Source organism: Gigantopelta aegis, chromosome 12 (assembly GCF_016097555.1).
Source record: "Gigantopelta aegis isolate Gae_Host chromosome 12, Gae_host_genome, whole genome shotgun sequence".
Lineage (NCBI taxonomy): Eukaryota > Metazoa > Mollusca > Gastropoda > Neomphalida > Peltospiridae > Gigantopelta > Gigantopelta aegis.
The window spans coordinates 6,435,197-6,454,016 of record NC_054710.1 but is presented as its reverse complement, the minus strand read 5'-3'; the positions used below and the strand labels follow the sequence as shown (position 1 = coordinate 6,454,016).

The following is an 18,820-nucleotide window of genomic DNA, read 5'->3' as shown; positions in this document are numbered from 1 at the left end:
TGTAACTTTTTTTTCAGCATGCACCTGGTGCATGTAGATTTTTTTTTCATTTCTAGCCCTGATATATATATACAAAAAAAAATCTACATGCACCAAGTGCATGCTGAAAAAAAAGTTACATGCACCATTAATTTTTTTTTGGTATAATCCTATGTAAAATTTGGTACTGAAACCATAGTAGAGTTGGGTCTTTCAAAATATATATATATATATACACACACAAACACACACACACACACACACACACACACACACACACACACAAATTATGCTTTAATCACAGTCCATCTTTTCTTTGTCAGTGTTCCACTTCAACCTTCAATCTTCAATGGAACTTGGTCGAAGGCCAGCTTCTCTTTGTCAGTGTTCCACTTAACTTTTTCGAGCTGATTTTCGTCTGTAACGACTGCTGGACCAATATTCGTCCTATGAGAGACTAAAGGATGAAACGCTATCTTCAATGGAACATGGTCGAAGGCCACCTTTTCTTTGTCAGTGTTCCACTTAACTTTTTCGAGCTGATCCTCGTCCGTGATGTGCGAGTCGTCCTTATCAACCAGTAACATGTCAATGGTGAACTTTGACAGTTTGATCACGTGGAGATCTTCGTGCAGACACTTCTCCACAGAGGTCGCCTTCAAGTTGAAGTCTCCACCCACAATCACCGGGAGTTGATATTCGTCCTTGAGTAAAACGACGAGCTCACAAAACGACCTGACCACCTCTTCCTTCGTGGAGGTTTTGAAGCCGTTGTGAGGTCCGTGCCAGAAGATGACGAGCAGTTTAAAACTCGGGGCTCCTTTACTCGTCATCACACAGATGCACATTCGGGAGAGTTCGGCGTATTCCGTAAAGTCACCCTTTTTCCGCATCCGTTCGTGCATACGAATAACGTCTGTGTTGTTGTCGTATCGTGTGAGAGTTATCTCCCTTGTGTCGTACACAAAACCGGCCTCCGCGTGCCCGACGTATTGATAATAATCCGGCACTTCAAGACTCTTCCACTGTCTTTGGTGAAGGTTCTTCCAGTTAAACTCTTGCATGAAAACTAACAGAGGTTCTTCTTCGTCTAGCAGTTTCGCGATACCTTTCCGCCTGTTCTCTGCGCTTCCCGGCCCGTTTGCGTTCATGACAACCAAATTCAGTTCTTTCGTTGCTGTCGCCATAGTTGACAGTAATTTATGCGTTGTCGGTACGTTTTTAGTTCAGAATAAATCAAGTCATTCGACGGCGAGCTTCTTGAGTCTGCAGATGACAAAAGATAACAAGAAAAAAGAAAAGAAACGCAATTATTTTTTAGTGATTCTGAACTCGGCTAAAGTCCGAACCAATTAATTACTCACCTACCTTTAAATTACCATCCCCCAGTTTTTGTCTAGACACAAATCGTGAAAGAAAAAAACAAAAAAACATTACAGTGACACAGAACACACATACGAGACTAACGAAAAAAAAGGAGTAGTTTGTTTTATTTAACACCACCACTAGAGCACATTGATTTTTTATCTTATCATCGGCTATTGGACGTCAAACATATGGTCATTCTGACAGTTTTAAGAGGAAACCCGCTGTCGCCACATAGGCTACTCTTTTACGACAGGCAGCAAGGGATCTTTTATTTGCGCTTCCCATAGGCAGGATAGCACAAATCATGGCTTTTGTTGAACCAGTTATGGATCACTGGTCGGTGCAAGTGGGTTACACCTACCCACTCAGCCTTGCGGAGCACTCACCCAGGGTTTGGAGTCTGTATCTGGATTAAAAATCCAATGCCTCGACTGGGATCCGAACCCAGTACCTACTAGCCTGTAGACCGATGACCTAACCACGACGCCGATTAGACTGTAACGATGTCACCGATATCGACTTCGCTGAGATTGCACAGAGCAAAACACAACCAGTTTTCTGTCGTCTGCCATTTTTCTTGTTTGTGCAATACTCTTTACGTCACAGTCTGTGATGCAGCTTTTCTACAGGTCACACGTATTATACACCTTTATTCTCCACAGAAAAAGGTACAAATATTGTGATGTTGTGACACAAGAGACTTCGAAATATAATAAAAGTATTTTATTTAAAATGTGGAAACACATAACTTTTTGGCTGGCTATGCCATTTCCAAGATGCTTTCAGGCACCTGCTATTACCCGACTTCCGGTAGTAGTTTCTACACGATAATACTAACAGTTTCTATATCGCTTTTGACTGAAACATATTACAAACATATGAATTAAATGAATTGTTATTTGGCACAGTTCGATAACGGTGTAACAGGTTCGCGGAAGTTCGCTTGTTACACCGTTATCTAAACCTCGCCAAATAACAATGATATCAAAATGTAGTAATCTGATATTCTATGCTTATTAAGATTCGGACATTGTCTGCCCCCCCCCCCCCCCCCCACTGGAGCCAGTACGCCTCTGTGTGTGTGTGTGTGTGTGTGTGTGTGCCTAAACTAGCTTGCCTGTCATACGATTTTTATAAAATAAGTGAACAGATTTGGTATCATAAAATGATATGACAGGCAAGTTAGTTTAGTATTTTATTTATTACAAACCAACTGCAAACAAGCCGCAACGCAGAAGTAAGTAGATGTGGAGACCTACTACACGTTATTTTTCTACGAATTGGGTCAGCAAGTGATCTACGTCACTCCAACATTACACTAGTTAGATATTGAGTGATTGTTATGACATGTCCAATATCTTACACTGGTGTGTCATAAATACCGTATATATATATATATATATATACGGTTCCCACGGGCCTGCTACATGCAGTATAACTAGAACATGAGAAAATATATCTACTTATTAGTATTTATTGTTTACTTGTGAACCGTGTTTATTTTGTGGGCGGGGCACTGATTTCAGTACATTAAACTACAAGCGTTGAACCATTTGTAATAACCATAAGCGTACGGGCTACCAGTTTTGTAGGGGGACAGGCTGGCGTTTGCCAAAATTAAAAGGAAAATGCCCGAATTTGGATAACAACATTTATTCACGTTATCATTACTAACAAACAGCTTTATAGGGTTGCAAGCGAATCACTACGCATTTTTACATTGATTACAAACGCTCATATATTTGTCCCAAATATCTCTATAATTTTTGCCCGAATTTGAGATTTTCCCCTACCCAGTAGCTGATACAAAATACAAAACCGCTATTCCTACCTGTTGATGAGAAGTTTTTCTTCGTTGTGAACTTGTAGATGCGACGAAGAAGACTTTACTTTTCAAAACCGAAAGTAGATCACGCGATGTTTGTTTCTACATACAGTTACTGCGTAAACCTAACCAATCGATATCTTTGACCTGACTGAACAGGAAGACTTTGTCAAAGTACACCGTCGATATTCTGGATAGCTATTCGTGGGTATAAATTATATAATATACCCACCTCCCTCTCTCTGTCTCTCCGTGTGTGCGCGTGTGTGTTTGTGTCTCTTTCTCTCTCTCTCTGTGTATATATATGTATGTATGTATATGTATGTTTGTATGTATATGTATGTATGTATGTATGTATGTATATATATATATATATGTGTGTGTATATATATATGTGTGCGCGCCTCCCCCCGCACCTTCCTACGCCACGTCTGTGTGTGAGTGAGTGAGTGTGTGTGTGTGTGTGTGTGTGTGTGTTTTGACAATATTTAAAATTCAATAGCACAAAAATTGTCCCCGCTCCTGCCAGTGCATGCGATCCCCTCTTCCACCCACCTGAACCCTTTTCCTGACAGGCGTGCAATACAACAGCTTATTCTGAATGTGCACATAAACCCTATGACACATGTAATGTTCTGGTTCAACAAATTCATTTAAAAAATGAGTGGCTTTTATTCACAGAGAACATAGATTTGACCTTCTCGGTATTGTTATATTAACACTTCCGGTAATAGTAACTAAACAATAATAGTTTCTATCAGTGCCGGATTTATAAGGGGGCAATTGCCCCGGGCCCCCCTGTCAGAGCCCTGTCAGAGCCCCGGCCCTGGTTTTTATACAATTTTTATACAATATTAATACAATATACATTACAACATGACATGACATGTTCACGTTCACGTTAAGCAGTCACAACACGTTGGCCTTTCGTCACAGTTGAGTGCAAAACTACTATGGCAAGAAACAGGGAAAAGAAAGAAAGATTTTATTTAACGACGCACTCAACACATTTTATTTACAGTTGAGTGCAAAACTACTACGGCAAGAAACAGGGTAAAGAAAGAAAGAAATATTTTATTTAACGACGCACTCAACACATTTTATTTACGGTTATATGCCGTCAGACATATGGTTAAGGACCACACATTGAGAGAGGAAATCCGCTGTCGCCACGTGACTTCATGGCCTACTCTTTTCGATTAGCAGCAAGGGATCTTTTAGACAGGGTAGTACATACCACAGCCTTTGATATACTGTTGAATGTTTTTTTTTTCCAGAAAGTATTTCCATGCAATATGTTCTCACGACGACAGCCATTTTGCTAAAACATGTCGCATACGTTAGGGAATATCTGTAGGGAGGACACCGACCAAGACAAAAAGGGCACATAGAACAACATCCTAAAATGGGCACATAGAACAACTTCCCAAACAGGGCACATAGAACAACTTCCTAAAAAGGGCACAGAACAACTTCCTAAAATGGGCACATAGAACATCCTAAAATGGGCACATGGAACAACATTATAAAAAGGGCACATAGAACAACTTCCTAAAATGGGCACACAGAACATCCTGAAATGGGTACATAAAACAACCTCCCTAAAATGGGCACATAGAACAACATCCTAAAATGGGCACATAGAGCAACTTCCTAAACAGGGCACATAGAACATCCTAAAATAGGCACATAAAACAACTTCCTAAAATGGGCACATAGAACAACTTCCTAAAATGGGCACATAGAACAACTTCCTAAAATGGGCACATAGAACAACATCCTGAAATGGGCACATAAAACAACTTCCTAAAATGGGCACATAGAACAACTTCCTAAAAAGGGCACACAAAACAAGTTCCTAAAAAGGGCACATAGAACAACTTCCAAAAAAGGGCACATAGAACAACTTCCTGAAATGGGCACATAGAACAACTTCCTGAAATGGGCACATAGAACAACTTCCTAAACATGGCACATAGAACAACTTCCTAAACAAGGCACATAGAACAACTTCCTAAAAAGGGCACATAGAACAACTTCCTGAAAAGAGCATATAGAACTTCCTAAACAGAGCACATAGAACAACTTCCTAAAAAGAGCACATAGAACAACTTCCTAAAATGGGCACATAGAACAACTTCCTGAAAATGGCATATAGAACAACTTCCTGAAAAGGGCACATAGAACAACTTCCTAAAAAGAGCGCATAGGCCTAGAACTTCCTAAAAAAGGCACATATAACAACTTATTGAAAATGGCACATAGAACAATTTCCTGAAAAGGGTACATAGAATAACTTCCTAAAAAAGGCACATATAACAACCTGGGGCAACTTCCTGAATGGGACGCATGGAACTACTAAGGGCACTTCAATGACAAATGTTAAAAAAAAGATAACTAATATTTTTAGAGGGGAGTGCGTGTCAGGCCCCCTAGTTCTTCCATTGGACCCTTGTGTGTGTGTGTGTGTGTGTGTGCCCCTGACCCCACTCAGCCATAACCACCACCACCTTTTGGCACCTTTCTACGCCTGTGATATGACCATGAAACGTTGCTCGGTTATTATCATATTCGTAAGTGAAATGATTACACGTGATGAATTTAGGTTTGCTGCTTTAATACAAACACGATAGAACAAAATGATTTGTGCCTAGGAACGAAACCTTGGAACTAAAACGGTGTCAAACAAATGTGTATCCTGTGAAAATCGGCACTTACGAAATAAACTAAAATAATGTTAATTTGTGTTGTTAAAGCAAATGCAATTTTTTTATATTTTTTATTATAAAATTTTATTATTGAATAAAGTATGTTTTGTTTAACAACACCGCTAGAGCACATTGATTTATTAATCATCGGCTATTGGATCTGATGTCAAACATTTGGTAATTTTTACATAATTATAGTTTTAGAAACGAAAACCACTACATTTTTTTTCCATTAATAAGAAGGGATCCTTTAAAATTAATTAACTGCATAAACAGACGATTCTTTGAAAAGTATGCTGAAATGAAAAGAATCAAATCCATGTGCACTTGTGCGTTCATAACGTTTTATAGCTCTTTCCAGAGTTCTGATGATGCGTCAGCGGTTGTCGCCCCTTGGCTCGAACTCCCTTTAAGTAGTCACAAGTTAGACTAGGCTCGTTGAAGTTAAACTTTCTACAGCCCGGAAGTCTCCCGCACACACATGCGCAGTGGATTCTTGACGTCACAAAAATATCTTTGATCTATGTTGTCACTTTGCTTCTGACCGTAAATTCCGTGGTACAGTTGAGTAGTAACTACAAAATAAACAAAGTTAAAGTTTGTTTTTGTTTAACGACACCTCTAGAGCACATTGATTAATTAATAATCGGCTACTGGATGTCAAACATTTGGTAATTCTGACTCGTCATCTAAGGATACCTGTTACATTTTTCCATTACAGGCACAGAGGAAACCTGTTTACATTGGGGGATGGGGGCGGACTGACATCGAGGCACTTGTATTAACTATGACAATTCTCTCTCTGTTTGTCTCTGTCTGTCTCTCTCTCAAGATTTACTACCAATATTTTTTATTCAGAATTATGGGGGGGTTAGAACTTCCCCACCCCCCTCCCTGTTCCACTGTGCAAACACTGGCCGCAAGAGATCTTTTATGTATACATACATACATAGATATTCATACATACATACACAGATATTCATACATACATACATAGATATTCATACATCAATAAATAGATATTCATACATCAATACATAGATATTCATACATACATAAATAGATATTCATACAGATATTCATACATCAATACATATATATTCATACATACATACATAGATATTCATACATACATACATACATAGATATTCATACATACATACATATTCATACATACATACATAGATATTCATACATCAATACATAAATATTCATACATACATACATAGATAGATATTCATACGTACATACATACATAGATATTCATACATAGATATTCATACATCAATACTTACTAGCCAGTGCCATGTTTGCCCACTAATTCATGCACGTAAACATGATACGAGATGGAAGAGAGTTTAATATCCTATATATAATAATGATACATACACTGGTTTGTGGACATGAGGGGAAGTAACTCCTGGTGTTCCATAAGTGCACTGAAGCGGCAGGTCAGGTCGCTTCCAGATGTGAAACGGATTCTCAGATTTTGTCCACATCATCTACAAAGTGAAAACAACAACACCTAGATTAATAGTTTCCGACACTCGTCGTTTTGTAGATGCTGACATTCATCACAAGAAAATGATTTTCTTGACACGAGGGTCAGAAAACACATCTACAAAAGAACGAGTGTCAGAAATATTTCTAGTTCAATCAGTCTTATAATTTTAGTACAATTAGTATAAAACTCACTGCTTTTTATTTTTGTACTGTGATGTCACTACTCTCAGCTGATGACGTAATCAACATGCAGCAATGGCTGTCTACCTCCTAAACGATGAGACCAACTGACCAATGAAAAGTACGCATTACCATCTAGGTTCCATTAGACCAAATAAATTCCCATTGACGACATTAGTAACAATTCTTAATAAAACTAACAGAAGCAACGTTTCAAACCACCGGGCCAGTATATACACTGACAGTGTGGTACCTCCCATTGATAATTATTCGAAGAAACTCTACTGTCACATACCGTTTTAAGCACTTACAGGAACTTTACACTACCCACCCTCTGATCCGCACAAAATGCTAGTAGAAATTTTTATTGCCACCCCAATTATTGACAAGTACAAAATGTCATTAGTGTAATAATTGTTCAGGTAATAAAACATGTGGAACTGATGGGGCATTTGTCATATTATTTGCACAAATAACCAGTGTCACATATATCCACCAATCACAGCCATAGTTACGGTTTACTCCTTGAACATTTCACGGTGCACTTCGAACTCTGACCTGACAATCACATGATTGGTACATTACAATCTATATTGAAAAAGTTTAAATTTCAAAAAGTGTACCCCACTATGAAATGATTTTCCTAGCAGAGTAAGGGGAGATAACTACAGAGCAGCATAACAGTGGTTACTTACACTGAAGTTAAATGAGGGTACCTTTGATTAACAGACCTGAGGCAGACTCCTACAGGCTGATTCACATGGGCAAGCTGGAGGATATGATGAACAGGGTTTGGAGAGAACATGCCCATGCTGTTCCCAACTGCAATTCAGGTCGACTACAATTCAACTTTGCCGCAGAAGAGCAAAGAGGTGTCTGCACCCGCCAGCAAGTCCACTGCACATCATGCATGTACATGTCACCAACATTTAATCTGTACACAGAAACACAGACACACACACGGAGGGGCAGGGGCAGACGACAAGCACAACCTAATGTCACAGTACAAGCAGGCCTCACAAAAATGCCAATAAGTACGACCAATTTTCGGTCACTGTGTACCTGCTTAAATATCCCACCACCTTCACATAAGGGCTGTCAGAAAAATAGCAATAAAGTAGCAGACACAATCACACAAGTAAATCAACAAGACATGTATGCCAAACGGGAGGAACTTAAAGTAATTAACACAGCCAGGGGTACACAATCCAACATTATCAACATTCAATGTGACGGCGTGTATAAAAATGCCCTGTATTCTGGCAACGGCAAAACACCGTCCAACCTGTCACGCAAGTGGCATATACTGCTGTAGAACACACTACAAAAGACAAAAAGGTTATGGCAATTTCCACAAAAAATAAATTCTGTTCAAAACTGCACAGTATAAATTATTCGCAAAAATGTGCAGAAAATATGTCATGTTCGTGTGACATTCCCATGGCAATGTCAATAGTAAATGAAAAGGAATGGGCTAAAGATTGTTTACTACAAATTAAAAGTGAGAACAATTTAGAAGTACAATACCTGACGACATATCCATACACAAAGGGTTTCAAAGCTGCCACTGAAATGTATCGGAAAAATGTCACCAACACCGAACCGCATTTTCTTCTCGACACCAGGCATCTTTCTGAAAACCAAAGAAAATTTGTCAAAAATTCAATTCAGTAGAAACAATGATGCCAGGTAGAACAAAAACAGAGAGAGTTAAATTACAATCTAGGTTTTCCAATGACATTGCCATGAGATGTCAGGCTGAATATGATCAAGCCTTTAAAATGCATGCGGGAAATATTTCCAAATTCATGCGTGCAATAGCCTACACTCGCGAGGCCATTGTGTCCTGCTATCAGGGGTTACACAACAAGTGTAAAAGATATTCACATGTCTGTAGAAATATTACACACAACTGGATCTCTAAGAGTTGTTACCTAAATAATAACTTTCAAATAGACACTACGGAAGAAAACACTAACACTTTAAGAGCATGTGTTGACTACCGTCTAGGCCCAAAGATACTGCAACACACCAAATTCAACACGAATACACAAAAGTGTGAGGCAGTAAACAGATGCCTAAGACATTCTTTACCGAGACACACAACATTCTCTAGAACTTTTGCCGGCAGAGCTCACAGCACTGTACACAGCATGAACAACGGGCCCGCTGAATCTGTAATAAAGCTGTCACAGCATATGGGTTGCAGCTTCTCACCTGGAAGTAAAGTTGTAAAATCTTTACCGAGACATACAACATTTTCTAGAACATGTGCTATACATTTTTTCTAGCACAGCTTTATGGCACTAGATAAATTTCTCTATTTTCGGTTACGGTCCAAAAATATAGGTCACGAGACATAAGCCTGACTCGACTCGAGTATTTCAGAGTAGATTTTCAATAAACACTCTTTAAATCATTTGTTTAAGTACAGTAAATACAAATAACTTTTAGTTTTGTGGTAACAATAAAAAATCTTGTATATTTATTTATGATTTCGAGTTTAGAAATGCTTTGTGAATGTGACAGATTAATGTAGCTAGCGTGTTACAAATAATGACGTCATATATCTTGTATGACGTCATACAGTAAAAGCCTTAGGTTGACGATACATGATTTGTGTACACAAAAATGGAATAAATAATGATTTTCCGACTATTCCTGTAGGATTGCAGGATAAAAGAAATAACTAGTTACCGTCTTAAAATATTAGCATATATAGGGATAACTGGTTACTGTCTTAAGATACCGACTTTATCCTACGAAGGTTAGAATGGTGAATGCAGCGAGGCTCTGCTAACTCAGGGATTTATCCAGGGTTTTTTGCCATGGTTCCATGTCTGAAGGGATTGGGGAAATTAGTGCGAGTAAATCATACTTGGGGTATCTTTTTTTTAGGCCACTGAATGATGCAGTACACCACTGTTAAATTAAATTTATTACGAGTGGGTTGTATTCCAGATAGCAGGCCACTAGTGGGTTGTATTCCAGATTGCAGGCGCCAGCGGGCCACTAGTGGGTTGTATTCCAGATAGCAGGCACCAGCGGGCCACTAGTGGGTTGTATTCCAGATAGCAGACACCAGCGGGCCACTAGTGGGTTGTATTCCAGATAGCAGGTGCCAGCGGGCCACTTGTGGGTTGTATTCCAGATAACAGGCACCAGCAGGCCACTAGTGGGTTGTATTCCAGATAGCAGGTGCCAGTGGGCCACTAGTGGGTTGTATTCCAGATAGCAGACACCAGTGAGCCACTAGTGGGTTGTATTCCAGATAGCAGGCGCCAGCAGGCCACTAGTGGGTTGTATTCCAGATAGCAGGTGCCAGCGGGCCACTAGTGGGTTGTATTCCAGATAGCAGATGCCAGCGGGCCACTGGTGGGTTGTATTCCAGATAGCAGGTGCCAGCGGGCCACTAGTGGGTTGTATTCCAGATAGCAGGTGCCAGCGGGCCACTAGTGGGTTGTATTCCAGATAGCAGGTGCCAGCGGGCCACTAGTGGGTTGTATTCCAGATAGCAGGCACCAGCGGGCCACTAGTGGGTTGTATTCCAGATAGCAGGCGCCAGTGGGCCACTTGTGGGTTGTATTCCAGATAGCAGTTGCCAGCGGGCCACTTGTGGGTTGTATTCCAGATAGCAGGAGCCAGCGGGCCACTGGTGGGTTGTATTCCAGATAGGGCCACTAGATAGCAGGCGGGCCACTAGCCAGCGGGCCACTAGGTGGTGGGTTGTATTCCAGATAGCAGGCACCAGCGGGCCACTGGTGGGTTGTATTCCAGATAGCAGGCGCCAGCGGGCCACTGGTGGGTTGTATTCCAGATAGCAGGTGCCAGCGGGCCACTTGTGGGTTGTATTCCAGATAGCAGGCACCAGCGGGCCACTAGTGGGTTGTATTCCAGATAGCAGGTGCCAGCGGGCCACTGGTGGGTTGTATTCCAGATAGCAGGTGCCAGCGGGCCACTAGTGGGTTGTATCCAGATAGCAGGTGCCAGCGGGCCACTAGTGGGTTGTATCCAGATAGCAGGTGCCAGCGGGCCACTAGTGGGTTGTATCCAGATAGCAGGTGCCAGCGGGCCACTAGTGGGTTGTATTCCAGATAGCAGGCGCCAGTGGGCCACTAGTGGGTTGTATTCCAGATAGCAGGTTCCCAGTGGGCCACTAGCAGACACAGCGGGCCACTGGTGGGTTGTATTCCAGATAGCAGACACCAGCGGGCCACTGGTGGGTTGTATTCCAGATAGCAGACACCAGCGGGCCACTAGTGGGTTGTATTCCAGATAGCAGACACCAGCGGGCCACTAGTGGGTTGTATTCCAGATAGCAGACACCAGCGGGCCACTAGTGGGTTGTATTCCAGATAGCAGACACCAGCGGGCCACTAGTGGGTTGTATTCCAGATAGCAGGTGCCAGCGGGCCACTTGTGGGTTGTATTCCAGATAGCAGGCACCAGCAGGCCACTAGTGGGTTGTATTCCAGATAGCAGGTGCCAGCGGGCCACTTGTGGGTTGTATTCCAGATAGCAGGCACCAGCGGGCCACTAGTGGGTTGTATTCCAGATAGCAGGTGCCAGTGGGCCACTAGTGGGTTGTATTCCAGATAGCAGACACCAGCGGGCCACTAGTGGGTTGTATTCCTGATAGCAGGCACCAGCAGGCCACGAGTGGGTTGTATTCCAGATAGGAGGAGCCAGCGGGCAATGAGTAGGCTGTACTCTCGAGTGCCAAATAAACATACAACTACTAGTAGGGACCCAATCTGATTAAAATTAGCTCTACTGGGTTTAATCAGTAGATCTAACAGCATTCCAGGTGACATTTCATCTATAAATAACAATTTAAATATCGACCAATTAAACTTCTCCTTTTATAGCATTATTCGGGAGCATACAAATTCTAAAAATATCGGGCGAGACTATTTATGCAATAGGCGAACTTGTTCGTCTATTTCAACATTGAAAAAACTGGGGGAAAAGTGCAGTAATAAACTTTGGATTGTATACTAGTATAAACAGATTTTATGGCTATACCATCACAGGTTTTTTTCCGTCTTGAAACAAATTTTATATAAAATTTTATATTTTAATTACTTTCCGGCATACTTCGTAAATCACCCGAATCATTTCGTATACCCTCGGCATAATCCCGAATGTTTTAGAATTATTTTCAAATCACTGGCATGATTTTGCAAGTAAGGTTTTGATTGGTCAAATAAAAGGTCAACTGGATATGAGCTCCAACAGGCTGCTGTTAGATCCACATGTAATATTGGAGCTAATTTTAATTAAATTGGTAGGGACCGCGGACACTTTTTAAATATGACAAGAATGATATTGATTGTTTGTTATACTGAAGAAATACCTTTAAAAGAATTAAAAAAAAATAATAATAATTCAATTGGCCCTGACCCCCAAAATAAAAATTTTTTAATCAGGGTAGGTAACTCTGTTTTGCAAACAAAAAAATTAAAATGCAAAAAGTTTGGCACACTCAAAATTTTAGGAATGTATTGATTATTTTTAAATAAAATACCTTCAATACCATTAATATAATCAGTATAATCGACTAATTGGTCATTATAATACCCATCCACCCCCAAAAAGGGTTCAACATAAGAAAACGGCCATTTTTGTTGCATAAGCATACATGTACATCATACTTGTGGAATATAATAAAACTCATTTGTGCATTACAAATGAACATTACCATGATCATCATGAGCTACATGTAGTAATCAGCAACTCGTCAATCGTTACCCACATTTTCACAGCATGCTCAACTGTACAGAGTAAAGAGCACCAGTCGGCCATGGGGAAAAGTGATATACAGGTCAATGGTCAATATGTAAGACCAATGTGTACCATTGTTGTATCTGTCAAAATGTCAACTTATGTGTGTGTGCGTGTGTGTTATACGAGAGATAGAGAGAAGTGAGACGGGGGGGGGGGGGGGGGGGAGGAGGAAAAGAAGGACAGAGCAAGAGAGATAACAGATGTATATGTTAGGTTTTGGGGAAATTGAGTTTCTTCATAATTACAAAATTTGGAATAATTAGAGAATGCTTCATTGTTGACTGTATGGCTTATTAGCCAGCCTGTCATTGATTTTTAAAAAATGTTAGTGATGTTAAAAAAACAAAATTACATCACCCATGCTGTGTTATTGAGGCAATTATATACACATTTAGTGCTGTCAAAAGAGTGCAACCAGTGGTTTAATTGGTGAAATGAAAAGACGTAGAATAGTTAGGATTAGTATAATGTCAAAGTTGACATTTTTACCTGGGTACCACGTTAATAGATTACAGTCAGTGCTCCACAACTGGTGTAACAAAGGCTGTGGTGTGTACTATCCTGTCTGTGGGATGGTGCATATAAAAGATCCCTTGATGCTAATCGAAGAGAGTAGCCCATGAAGTGGCGACAGCGGGTTTCCTCTCTCAATATCTGTGTGGTTCTTAACCATATGTCTGATGCCATATAACCATAAATAAAATGTGTTGAGTGCGTCGTTAAATAAAACATTTCCTTCCTTCCACTTTAATAGTTGATATTCTGATTTTTTCCAGTGACATTTTTTCCTACATCCTTTAATAATACAGATGTGGTTATAGGGGCTATTTTTATGTGATTCCCTAACAACTGATGTGTCAGGGCCTCAATAAATGTATTCATAATAACAAAGCATTGAAAATGTAAACAAATGTCCACCATCTTGGATTGTAGTAAACACACAAACAGAATGATGTTGTTAACGGGCGATCACAGTTATACAATAAATCAAAACATCTAAATTTTGTCATGTACTGCAAGAGTAATAAATTAAATATAATTACCTCACAAAAATAAATACTTGCAATAATGACAACACTATTTTTCAATAATTAAATGTGGTATCATTACTTTTTCACTTTGCCACTGAATAAAACGGCTTTCCAGACGGTTCGTCCTCTGGACACTTCGTCCATCGTACAATTCGTCCACCCACCTCGGACAATTCGTCCACTCGATTACAACATTTAGACCAATAAATCTAAAAGGTTATATCTTAGCCATTGAAATGGTTAATGGTTTTCGTTTTGTGGTAAACTACTAATATATGAAACAAACGTAGCACTATTAACTTGTTATTGTTCGTCTGTGTCCATTATAGTACTTTAATGATATGTTGTTATTCAAATTGCTCTTCAATTACACCTATAATTCTGACAGAATATTTAGAAACCAAAGCTAGTAACTAAACTCTTGCTAAATCACCATTTCTACATTGCGATTGCTGTATAATGTGTATTACCATACACATTTCGTCCACGGGCGCATATTTGTCCATGTTATGACGTCGCTTCCCAAAATTATGTCATAACACTTATTACATGTGTGCTTCGTATGATTATTATTAACCCGGTTATGTTGAACCATGTGGATAATAAACAACAATATTATCTCCATTCCGCTACCAAGTTCCAGCCAAGTTCTATCATCTCAGCATCTGTTACATTCATAAAATCACAAGACAACCATAAGGGTAGCCCGAGTACTCTGACTGTAAGAGAGCTAGACGGACATTAGGACATAAACACGCTCTCATTACAGTCAGAGACCAACCTATGTCTTTTTTTGGCAATTCCTGACTACCAGACGGTAGGCAACGAGTCCCGCTCTAATACCACAACAATCCTATGTTTGACGTCAAATACCTTTACATCAATCATTTTCGAGTTAAGTGATACAAAAAAATCCGTCAAAATGTCAACTTATGTGTGTGTGCGTGTGTGTTATACGAGAGATAGAGAGAAGTGAGACGGGGGGGGGGGGGGGGGGGGGGAGGAGGAAAAGAAGGACAGAGCAAGAGAGATAACAGATGTATATGTTAGGTTTTGGGGAAATTGAGTTTCTTCATAATTACAAAATTTGGAATAATTAGAGAATGCTTCATTGTTGACTGTATGGCTTATTAGCCAGCCTGTCATTGATTTTTAAAAAATGTTAGTGATGTTAAAAAAACAAAATTACATCACCCATGCTGTGTTATTGAGGCAATTATATACACATTTAGTGCTGTCAAAAGAGTGCAACCAGTGGTTTAATTGGTGAAATGAAAAGACGTAGAATAGTTAGGATTAGTATAATGTCAAAGTTGACATTTTTACCTGGGTACCACGTTAATAGATTACAGTCAGTGCTCCACAACTGGTGTAACAAAGGCTGTGGTGTGTACTATCCTGTCTGTGGGATGGTGCATATAAAAGATCCCTTGATGCTAATCGAAGAGAGTAGCCCATGAAGTGGCGACAGCGGGTTTCCTCTCTCAATATCTGTGTGGTTCTTAACCATATGTCTGATGCCATATAACCATAAATAAAATGTGTTGAGTGCGTCGTTAAATAAAACATTTCCTTCCTTCCACTTTAATAGTTGATATTCTGATTTTTTTCAGTGACATTTTTTCCTACATCCTTTAATAATACAGATGTGGTTATAGGGGTTATTTTTATGTGATTCCCTAACAACTGATGTGTCAGGGCCTCAATAAATGTATTCATAATAACAAAGCATTGAAAATGTAAACAAATGTCCACCATCTTGGATTGTAGTAAACACACAAACAGAATGATGTTGTTAACGGGCGATCACAGTTATACAATAAATCAAAACATCTAAATTTTGTCATGTACTGCAAGAGTAATAAATTAAATATAATTACCTCACAAAAATAAATACTTGCAATAATGACAACACTATTTTTCAATAATTAAATGTGGTATCATTACTTTTTCACTTTGCCACTGAATAAAACGGCTTTCCAGACGGTTCGTCCTCTGGACACTTCGTCCATCGTACAATTCGTCCACCCACCTCGGACAATTCGTCCACTCGATTACAACATTTAGACCAATAAATCTAAAAGGTTATATCTTAGCCATTGAAATGGTTAATGGTTTTCGTTTTGTGGTAAACTACTAATATATGAAACAAACGTAGCACTATTAACTTGTTATTGTTCGTCTGTGTCCATTATAGTACTTTAATGATATGTTGTTATTCAAATTGCTCTTCAATTACACCTATAATTCTGACAGAATATTTAGAAACCAAAGCTAGTAACTAAACTCTTGCTAAATCACCATTTCTACATTGCGATTGCTGTATAATGTGTATTACCATACACATTTCGTCCACGGGCGCATATTTGTCCATGTTATGACGTCGCTTCCCAAAATTATGTCATAACACTTATTACATGTGTGCTTCGTATGATTATTATTAACCCGGTTATGTTGAACCATGTGGATAATAAACAACAATATTATCTCCATTCCGCTACCAAGTTCCAGCCAAGTTCTATCATCTCAGCATCTGTTACATTCATAAAATCACAAGACAACCATAAGGGTAGCCCGAGTACTCTGACTGTAAGAGAGCTAGACGGACATTAGGACATAAACACGCTCTCATTACAGTCAGAGACCAACCTATGTCTTTTTTTGGCAATTCCTGACTACCAGACGGTAGGCAACGAGTCCCGCTCTAATACCACAACAATCCTATGTTTGACGTCAAATACCTTTACATCAATCATTTTCGAGTTAAGTGATACAAAAAAATCCACATATTAATCACTAATACACTTACTACAGAAAGAAACCCGACAGCACCCACATTCAGCTACGCTTCGTGACACTCCGTCGCAACAATTGCAAAGCTCGGCGATCTATTTCGAGACGTAGACCACGTGATCGCGCACTGGGCGATTCCGCCTTGTGCAGCAGTTACAGGGGCCGTCTCATATCAAGCGAAGTTACAACATGGAAGAGTTGGCTAATGCCGTTTTGGATGAATTTGGATTTCATTACATCATTAAACCAAAACAATTACACATTATTGATTCCATTTTGAATTTGAAGGATACATTTGGGTGTTATCGACAGGATACGGCAAAAGTATGTGCTACGTACTGCCTCCTCTTATGAAAGATAAAGTAAGTAGTAATTTAATTTGATTATTTTATGTTTTATTAATTAGTCATTAGTACAGTAGTAGAGTGTGTGTGTGGGTTTTTTTTTTTTCCAACAATTACGTAACGCTCTTGAGGGGATGGGGTATCATAAGATGTATTCCGAAGCGTTAAGGGGAAGGATGGCAATGCTTGTTACTGCAAAATCAAAATTGAATCGGTGCATAGCTCATTCGATCTTTAAAACTTATCTTATAGTTTTTTTGCTATTCAGATCAAACTAAAAAATATTGAAATTTGTTTTGTTCAACGACACCACTAGAGCACATTAATTAATCACTAGCTATTGGATGTCAAACATTTGGTAACTCTGATATGAGTATTGGAGAAGAAACCCGCTACATTAGCAATGGATCTTTTATATGTACTTTCCCACAGGCCACTGACCAGTTCTGGTGCATTAGTTGGAACGACAAAGAAATCAATTGGTTGAATGGATCCATCGAGGTTGTTCGATCCTGCGACGCGAACACTCAAACGACTGAGCTGAAACCCACTCCCTAAGAAATATGCGGAAATGACTCAAATGTGAAACTGTGGTGTAATATCTCATTAAAAAGCAAAAAGAAAAATAAAGAAGAAAAAGGCGGTAGGATACTAGTAAATTAAGTAATAAAAATAGTTCAAATTTTGTTTTGGGTTGGTTGTAAGTATTCTGTTTGCTTAATAACTAATTTCATATATGAACGATCGTTTTATCCAAGCAAATGTAAATCACATATATGTATGGTAGTTAATAATTATTGACAATGAATTAACCTACGTAGAACACAGCCCAATTGTTTTCAACAACTGAACAAAGACCGATTCTGTAACACAATACTCAATGATCAGTTGTAGACAGGAGTTCCGTCATAGTAGACAAGCTGACGCCTAGGGACCGATGGCGATGAGTTTCGCCGTATGCATGTATGGCCACAAATGACTGCCAGGTCCGATGTCGGGAATTAACCTGCTTATATCAGTTTGATGTTCAAGTACGCTACCACGATTTCTGATCAGGGCCACAAACTGTACTCAGAACGAGAGGGTGTGTGGGAGTTTTAAAAAAAAGGTTTAGAACTTTTTTCAGCGTAGAATGTAGCCACAATTAATGAGATTACCCATCGATACGCATTGGCAGTTAACAGTACGACAATGATATTTGTCGCTGATTTACAAGTTCTTTTTTGACTGACGATTTGTTTATGAAAATAATAACCGCTTGATATGAGACGGCCCCTGTAACTGCTGCACAAGGCGGAATCG

The 18,820-nt window shown here is 39.5% G+C and overlaps 1 protein-coding gene and 1 long non-coding RNA gene across 3 annotated transcripts; both read right to left on the bottom strand.

Moving 5' to 3' along the window:
• Positions 1-305: 305 nt before the first annotated feature.
• LOC121386567 lies at positions 306-3,227 on the bottom strand. Its single transcript, XM_041517514.1, has 2 exons — positions 3,179-3,227; positions 306-1,245 (listed from the first exon to the last, which is right to left on the bottom strand). The coding sequence occupies exon 2, from the start codon at positions 1,164-1,166 to the stop codon at positions 312-314; it is 855 nt and encodes a 284-aa protein (XP_041373448.1). The 5' UTR covers positions 1,167-1,245; positions 3,179-3,227; the 3' UTR covers positions 306-311.
• Positions 3,228-6,020: 2,793 nt separating this feature from the next.
• On the bottom strand, positions 6,021-10,101 carry LOC121385747. Of its 2 annotated transcripts, none has more exons than XR_005959576.1 (4): positions 9,658-10,101; positions 9,091-9,196; positions 7,270-7,382; positions 6,021-6,455 (listed from the first exon to the last, which is right to left on the bottom strand). It is a non-coding gene; the product is annotated as an uncharacterized LOC121385747 (long non-coding RNA). The 2 variants fall into 2 exon arrangements; XR_005959577.1 differs by having other exon boundaries at positions 9,781-10,101.
• Between the last annotated feature and the right edge of the window lie 8,719 nt (positions 10,102-18,820).

Excerpts from the sequence above, each read along its gene's own strand:
- LOC121386567 (XM_041517514.1), bottom strand. The coding sequence starts at position 1,166 with ATGGCGACAGCAACGAAAGAACTGAATTTGGTTGTCATGAACGCAAAC.